This window comes from Sinocyclocheilus anshuiensis, unplaced genomic scaffold, assembly GCF_001515605.1.
Source record: "Sinocyclocheilus anshuiensis isolate Anshui unplaced genomic scaffold, SAMN03320099.WGS_v1.1 scaffold1881, whole genome shotgun sequence".
Taxonomy (NCBI): domain Eukaryota; kingdom Metazoa; phylum Chordata; class Actinopteri; order Cypriniformes; family Cyprinidae; genus Sinocyclocheilus; species Sinocyclocheilus anshuiensis.
This window is the reverse complement of record NW_015539947.1, coordinates 237469-246367: the sequence shown is the minus strand read 5'-3', so window position 1 is coordinate 246367 and position 8899 is coordinate 237469. Positions and strand designations below refer to the sequence as shown.

The following is an 8899-nucleotide window of genomic DNA, read 5'->3' as shown; positions in this document are numbered from 1 at the left end:
AAAGCTTTGGGGGGGGGGGGTACACTTTGAGAACCACTAGTATACACTTACAATTTCAATCAAAGACTGCTGATCTGGGGAAGTCATTGAACTGACCAGTGAGAGGAACACCGTGGAGTGTCTGCGCCGCAGGAAATGTTTCCTGAAGTCCTTCTGCAGCATAATTGTCTCTATGCATCCTATACGAGGATGCCGTGGCATCTGAAGAGTTATGGCGCAGGTCATGAACCTCATTCTGCGTGAGACGAAAAATAAAACATCAAAAATGAGTTTCCAAAACACTTGTTCTCAGCTGGTACCTGTCCCTTTTCACACTGACAGAGAATGTTTGATGAAACTGTTCACCAAACAAAGCAAGGTTTTATTTTTCCTTTGGTCAGTGTGACTATTTCATTTGCAGATAATTGAAAAAGGTTTCACATCACACATAATTTGATGTGACGTGTAGTATAAAATCAGAACAGAGTCATTCATGAGCGCTAATCCAATCACAGCACTGGCTGGTGCATGAGATCGATCAGTGCAGTGTGTGTTTAAAGGCTTTATGGACACATTTCATCTACTTCAGCACTTCAAACACCATCCAGCACGTTTATGGGCATATATTCCACTGAGTCCTCTCTAAACGATACATCTTGGTACATCTTAAAGTGATAAAAACATGGATTATTCAACAGAAGACATAAAAAACAGCCAGAAAGGTAACTATGCTTTTTAAAGCTTTAGCTAGAGTTGTCAGGTGATTGTGAAATCATTAAAATGTGCTGATACCAGTGTTTCTGCATTATTGGCAATACAGACTCAGTTTGGCTGCCGCTGACAGCCGGCTGCTTTCAAACACTCCTGCGTGTATTTATGAGTGCAATAGTTTCCATTTACAATGCGTTTCGCAGCATTGAGCACTGCAGACAATCACAGACATGTCTGTTGAGGACAAGAACGCAACAGCCAATCGGAGGCAGTTAAGTTCATCAACCGTTCATCAAACTGTGTTCAGTGCGCTTCTGTACAAAGACATGATGTGAGCAAGAGGTTGAGTGCATTAGTTTCAATAATAACGGGAGTTCTGGCAAGAGTGAACTCACGCTGAAATGAAGTGAGTGAGCTTCAGTCATTATGAAGGAAGCGTTTTCATTTATAGTCTTATGTCTTATGAACAGCACCACGAGTCTAACATTCTAGCTATCAGCGTTGTTTTTTCTTATGATTATCACTGGATTCAGAAAGCATCTAAGCTTGTGTGCATTAGTGCAAGTAAACGTCCTGCAGTCTGGCTCTGAACTGGGAGCGTGGACTCAAGTCTACAGCGCTCTTGCTCAAACTGTTCAATCTCTCTGTGTTCTTCGCTCCACAATTAAACAATGCCTTTTTGAATAACTTTTGACATGCAGAACAGACAAAACCACAGATAAAACAATCAAAATAACGCTCGGAAGGTAAATTCACTCGGTGCCAAAACAAAAGCAAAGAAAGTGATGGATTCTTCAGCAGCTGTTGGTGTCGGACTGACCTTCAAGGCCTCGACCTGCTGGCATAACATCTGCAGCAGTGACTTCTGGTCCTCCACCCAGTGAGGAGGTGTTTTGGGGGAGAACTGCAGGAGGGAGACAGAGACAATCAGCAGCAGTAAACAGCACACAGAGTCTGAGCACAAACACCTGAGCCGTGACGTACCACAGATCTTTTGGACGGAGACGTCACACTCTTGGATGGGGAAGGAGTGGAGAATTTGACATGGCCTTCAGCGGGCTGCCCGGGGCTGGATGTCACAGGATAGTCCACCTGATCTTCACACATCTCACCAACATCTTCAAGCTGCTGGCTGACCTCATTCAACAAATCCATCACCTCCTCCATAGACACCGGTAACTTCACAAACACACAGACAGACATGCCAGCGGTGACCATGAGCAAAGATTTGTGTCACAATATTCTTAAAACCGTGGCTGATCACAAAAAAACAAACAAAACAAAAACACAATATATAGACACATTATGGAAATGTGATTACAAACACTGATGAAAAAGCAACAGTCCTCAAAACAATTTCCTAAGTAGCAGTGATCAAAAATTTGATACACTTTCAAAACATCTGACTACAACCTTCTTTCAATCGGTGTATCGCACACATCTCCATATGCAAGGAGACCGGTGTATATATTAGGGGTTGCACCGACTAATCGACTTCAATGCTCTGCCATGACGCTTTAAGCTTGACGTCGACTAGTCACTGGTCCTATAGGGGGCGCAACATGATAAGAAATCTGTGAAGGACTTCCACATTTACACAGCTTCACTACTAGTAGAGAGACGCTGCCAGGTAGAATTAATTCACACACGCAATCGCTCTCACTAATGCATTCATATAAATGTAATCTTTACTGTGCTTCTTTATCTGTATCTGATTTAGAACGAGCAGAAATCTGTGAGAAATATAACGACCCAAAGACAAAAGAACTGATAAAAGAGCTGTTACAGGAGCAACAGCCGTGGGCAGCGCTGTGTCTTATGCCATAGCTGTGCACAAGCTGTTTGTCACAGCTCCAGACTTATTTGTTCATTAATGACGTCATCAGCGACTAGTCGACTTCGACTCGACTTTCATCACATAAAAGTCGACTTCAAAAAATCAGAGATCGTTCAACCCCTAGTATATGAGATCTGGGCTGCATGCTGCTCTAGTTGTTGAATCTGAGTGAACATGAGGAATGCAGTGCTTTTGAAAAGCATCTTCTGAGCCCTAGAGAGTCTGAGAGGTTTAATACAAACAGCACTAAAAACTGTCCTGCCATGGCCACTTGTGTAAATAAAGAGAGCAGCACAGAGACCATACGAGGGAGTCAGTGGTGTGTTGCACATACCTTCTCCATATCCTCTGCATTGGCCTGATAAATCTTGGCCAAGTATTTCCTGAACTTCAGGAGGAAGCTGGTGCACCTGCCCTGAGTTTCCTCAAGCCCGTTCCCTGCCTCCTCCGACAGCCTCTGATAGATCTGGCAATCAACACATGAGACACGTCAAAAGCTGTCAGACACAGCGCTAGCTCCTTCAGACGGAGCTGCTGATGAGCTGAAGCTGAGTCAGTGTGACTGCACAGTTACCTTCGCCAGATGCCAGTTAGACGAGACGCTGTTGAGCTGCTCCAGCTTCACGATGGCCTCCTCTGTGTTGCCCTCGATGTCAAGGAGTGTGGCGAAGCTTATGACCGCATCTTCCTCATACACTCGCACCTGAGAGGGCTAACGTCCAAAAGATCATTAGAGACGACAGAGTAACAGAAAACAAAGACCGCAGCAGGAAGCCACGCACATCCCAGCAGCCAAAGCACTGAAGTAACGGAGATACCTGTATGTCTCTGCTCTGAAAGTGCATGAACATGGGCTGCAGGGGTTCAGGGATGCTGCGTTTGTGTTGGACCTTCTCCAGCAGGGGGAGCACAACCCTCCAGTAGTGCACACTGCGGCTAGCATACTCCTTCTGATCGTAGTAGGAGTTCACCCGCTGAGCCTGACACACACACACACACGCACGCACGCGCACAGACACACACACACGCACACAGACACACACACACGCACACAGACACGCACACAGACACACACACACACGCGCACAGACACACACACACACGCGCACAGACACAGACGCATGCACGCACACACACACGCACGCACACACGCACACGCACACACACACGCACACACAGGGCACATTTAACACCGCAAGTTCTTCTTAAGACCAAGTAAAGGCAATGAAAGGAATAATCTGAAGGGAACATAATGTGTCAATGTTTGTTAAATGTAAATCCTTGGAGAAACACAATGAGAGGTATTAGCAACATTTTAAAGTGGAAAATACTTCCAACAAATCTCCATTACTTTTTAATCCATTTTACAAAAAAAGATTTAGGTTTAAATATCTCTGCTCACAGTCACCAACACGCACACACGCGCACACACACACAGACACACGCACACACGCGCACAGACACACAGACACACACACACGCACACAGACACACACACACGCACACAGACACGCACACAGACACACACACACACGCGCACAGACACACACACACACGCGCACAGACACAGACGCATGCACGCACACACACACGCACGCACACACGCACACGCACACACACACGCACACACAGGGCACATTTAACACCGCAAGTTCTTCTTAAGACCAAGTAAAGGCAATGAAAGGAATAATCTGAAGGGAACATAATGTGTCAATGTTTGTTAAATGTAAATCCTTGGAGAAACACAATGAGAGGTATTAGCAACATTTTAAAGTGGAAAATACTTCCAACAAATCTCCATTACTTTTTAATCCATTTTACAAAAAAAGATTTAGGTTTAAATATCTCTGCTCACAGTCACCAGAATATAGAAATTACCTTTCTTCTGATCATAGAGAGAGAGAAAAAAGTTCTTCCTCTGTGTTTTTGTCTTGTTTTTCCAGTGCAAATGTCTAAAGATTCTTAAATCAAGACACCTTTCCTTGAGAAGGAAAGTTACATAAAGGAAGAAGTCTTGTTTTCTAGAAAATTAGCTCAAAATGAAGTGAGTTTATGAACAAATATCTCCTATGGGCTCAGAAGAAACCCACTTAATTCAAAGGGAAAACATTTTAATTTCATTGACATATTTGTTCTTGTTTTATCATAAACTCACTTAGTTTTGTTCAATTTCTCAAGACTTAATTTTACATTACATCTCAAGTAAAAGTATCTTGAATTAAGGATGTGTAGATATTTGTGTTAGAAAGCAAGACAAAAACACTGATGAAGGAGTGCATGCAAACTTAATTTGTGGAGGGCAAGACTTTTTAAAGAAAGAGAAACTGTTGCAGAAAGTGTTACTAGCACTCTAAGATGTGGCCAAAAGCGCTGAAGTATATGAATACATGTGAACCCAATGATAACTCCTGCCCTCAGCAGACTGCATGAGCTTTTACAGCCACGCTGTGTGAGGAATGATCTGTATGAGGTGCAGGTGGTCAGGACGTACCGCGTCAGTCAGGTGTTTAGCCCAGTGTATGAGCAGCGCCGGCTGCAGGCCGTGTTTCTCTCCGGCGCGCAGCGTGCCCAGACAGTGCTGCACGAGCAGACGCAGTTTAGCAGACGTCCCGGGCCTGAGTCACACACACACACTGCAGTCAGGAACACATGACGTTACACACACACACACACACACACACACACACGAGGAGTCACTCACTGCGCTCTCTTGTGAATCAGGCTGTACACAGCATCCCACCACTCTCTCTGTCTGTCAGACGACAGCAGCTTCATGATGTGCAGCGGCAGACAGCGCGGCTCGTGCGGCTGAGAGCAGGCCATCTTCCCCCGCTCCTGCAGCTGCGCCTGACTGCAGAACACCACGCCGCACACGAACACCTGCAACACACAAACACACACACACACAGAGGCCTTCAGCACCGAGACGCTGCTCATCACAGGACACCAGTGTGTGAGACTGTGTCCTCGTGCAGTCAGAGAGCCTTCACCTGCTCTGCTGGGCTTTAAAAGACACATTATAGCCAGTAATATTACTGATTTGAACGCATAGATGAGAACAAACCTAAACTGAGCTGAATGATGACACTATAGTCTTCTGTAGAGCTGCTTTCCTATTTGATTACGTTTGCATCACTGATCGTGTTATTTCCTGCTTCTGTGTGAAGCTGCTTTGTGTAAAGTGCTACTGAAACACACGTGACTTGACAAATGAAGCTACAGTTCTGGATAACTGATCAGCCAGATTGTTGAAGTGTCTAGGACAATCCTGCATGCTAGCTAGAGCTTTACAGAATGACACGGTTATAGATATTAAAGGGACAGTTCACCCAACAAGGAAAATGTGCCGTTACTGTACTCAGCCTCTGGAGCACTCACTGGAACAGTACAGAAGATTTTTAGATGAAACCGTGCTCCTTGGCGATTCATAAAATGCAAGTCAATGGCTGCCGTCACTTGAGAGTCAAAACACATTTATAGGCGACGCAAAAATAATAGCCATGACTCTTGACGACATATTGAAGTCTAACAAAACCAAACTAAAGTTAAAGTTTCTAACCTATCTAGATTAGTGATATAAGATTCGCGCTTGTGGGGTGAACCGGATCGTAGCTGATCATTCACACGTGTTGCCAATTGAAACGTTTTAATCCACTCAAGCACATGAAGAGGTGAAAGAGAATTCAATCCGGTCCTCGTGTGCACTCATTCAAGAGCAGCGTTTCAGACAGCACACAAACACAGAACTGATTCCTCTTTCGCTTGAACACATTCACACAAAACGATCTTAAAATAAGTGCCTCGGCAAGCGTTCTTGTAAACAGTCGGTTATGCCTCAAGTGAACAAACAGTGAAGAAACAATGTTAGATCTTATTTCATTTGTAACGTTGTTCTAATTTATGTATCTGTGCTTGTAATTAGTTTATTTGCTCTTATTTTATTACTGACAGTTTACCTTTATTAGTTTTGCTCACAGGCACCGATCCGTGAGTGCAAACTATCCAGTGTGTATTTGTGTTTCTGTCCAGCGCACAAATGATTGGATTCACGCTTTTTAAAGTATTTTATATATAGATTTTATTTTAGTCAAGTGGTGATGATTTGAGAAGGCTAAATTGATCAAACATTGGCTAACTCACTGTCTGCCGTTGGCCGCTTGGTCGTTAGGCTACTTTAAAAACAAAAACGTGAATTTAACAAACAAAAAATGTTCCAAACATATTTCCAAATTCACTTAAAGAAACGAAAATGCAGACAAGATGTGCCGATGTGAAGCCGTTTTAAGAGAAAGTCAAAGAGAGAAGACGTGGTACAGCTGAATCATTCACACTGTTTTTAAAAGACTGATTTGATCTGATAGTCCGTGTGGATTTATTTACTCCTCAAACATACATGCTATAGGGCTATTGAATAAATGTGTGATTATCCATCATTTTAAAAGTCAAAAGCTGCAGGAATGAGTAAAACTATGCGATATAGCCTATGCGCAATCCCGCACCGAAATTCAGGACCTGATTCAACATAATTCTATTATACAGAGATTTGTGAAATAGATTTCCATGACTTTTCCAAAACTTCCTGGGTTTATTTATTTTTCCAAAACTTTTCCAGGCCTGGAAATTGCCGTTTTAAAATTCCATGACTTTTCCAGGTTTTTCATGACTGTACGAACCCTGAAAGAAGTACTTTTCTTTAAATAATAAGTGTTCTTTGAATAATAAAGAACCATTTTTTGATAAAAAAATTACCAGATCTGTCTGTGACTTAAAATCTTTAATATGATCCAAACCGTGAGTTTGTGATCATTTGTGATACTCTCTTGACTCGTTATCTGAAGAAAAATACAATCTCTGAAGTTTTTGATCATGCTGATTTGTCCTCAGAGAAGTTCAGCCAATGTCTTTTTTTATTCGGGCTAGTTACATTCATTTTGAGCTACCAAAATCTGAAGAATGCCTGCCCAAAGGACTGCCAGGGATTTAGAAATTTTGCGAGCCCTGCAGTCTATGTAAAAAGGTGAGTTGATTAAGATTAGTTTATTCACTTTATATGCTTTAGAAATCATTTGTTTAACATTTTAATAATATAATTGCATGCATGTGACATCATTATTTGAACCAGTTCACTGAATCAAACTGTCTGAAAGAACTAGTTTGTGGAAAAGAATAGCATTTCCCCGTTTGCCTGAGGCTCTGGATTACAGGTAATAATAAAGCTGTGAATAATGTTCAGTTTCTTGAACAGACCGATCGTTTTGCTTCATAAGACCTCAATATTTCATCAGGAGCCACGGGGATTCATTTTGTGTCGCCTGTCATGCTTTTTTTATTCTCAAAAACGGGCAGCCAGTGACTTGCCTTCTATGAACCACCAAGGAGCACGGTTTCAGCTAAAAATCTCCATTACTGTTCTGCTGAAAAAAAAAGAAAAAGAAAAAAAAGTCACCTACATCTTGGATGGCCTTAGGGCTTTTGGCTGAACTATCCCTTTAAATTACCGTATTAATTAGAGCCCAACCGATATATCGTTTTGCCGATTTTATCGGCCAATATGAGCCTGTCGCAGATATATCGGTATCAGCGAATATGCCGCCGATATGCCGTCGATTTTTTTTACAGAACATAAAACGCCGATAAAATGCTTGTAAATGGTGTAATTACGTAGTTTTTCCAGCAGTGTACTGTTTCCAGTGTAGTTTAGTTTAGTGTAGTTTCATTTTTGAGCCACTAGGTGGTGCTATTCTATATGTTTCGACAGTAACCTCTGACCTTAATAGCAGCCATCTTGTTTTACTCAGTTGATGGTGATAGTCACACGGTTAAAGCAGCTATTTTCAATCTTTTCATCATCTTTGCAATCATTTAAAGAAGCTTTGTCTTTTTACTCTGTTCCAATTATATTTGAAGAGGTGGTCATAATAAATCATGCTTCAATTCGACGTCCCTGTGGAAGGAGTTATCTATCTGCCTAGTTTAAGAAGGGGAACTCTTTAACGAGGGCAGAATAAGCAGACTGAGCTCCATTGTCTGCTACTGGCGACCTGGATGAAACGCTTTAAAGCTTAAGTCTATGGAATACCATGGAAACTTTGAACGGCCATATCTCCATAACGGCGCGGCGAATCCGCACCAAATTCGGGGGATCCCTTCAGCTCGAGGAACCCTCTCGAACGCGAATCGAGTGTACGTCTCGAGGCCCTCTTTCGAATGAGGCCACCCCCGAGTTGATAGCCCCCGGGGTTCGGGAGTTACGGGTGGTTAAATTCACGGTCCGGCGCCGACCGATCTAGCGACCCCGGGGGGCTACCGACGCGCGGAGGGTGGCGTTCGAGAGGGCTCCTCGAGCTGAAGGGATCCCCCAAATTTGGTGGA

At 43.0% G+C, this 8899-nt stretch overlaps 1 protein-coding gene across 2 annotated transcripts in view; it reads right to left on the bottom strand.

Moving 5' to 3' along the window:
* The window catches only part of LOC107686979 (E3 SUMO-protein ligase RanBP2-like), a 34761-nt gene that overhangs the window by 21550 nt on the left and 4312 nt on the right, over positions 1–8899 (bottom strand). For both annotated transcript variants that reach the window (XM_016484108.1, XM_016484110.1), the window contains exons 2-9: positions 5229–5407; positions 5019–5142; positions 3346–3507; positions 3102–3239; positions 2862–2993; positions 1675–1869; positions 1511–1594; positions 97–235 (exon numbers count right to left, since the gene is read on the bottom strand). In XM_016484108.1, the coding sequence (XP_016339594.1) occupies positions 97–235; positions 1511–1594; positions 1675–1869; positions 2862–2993; positions 3102–3239; positions 3346–3507; positions 5019–5142; positions 5229–5407 (1153 nt within the window). The remainder of the gene's footprint in view (positions 1–96; positions 236–1510; positions 1595–1674; positions 1870–2861; positions 2994–3101; positions 3240–3345; positions 3508–5018; positions 5143–5228; positions 5408–8899) is intronic.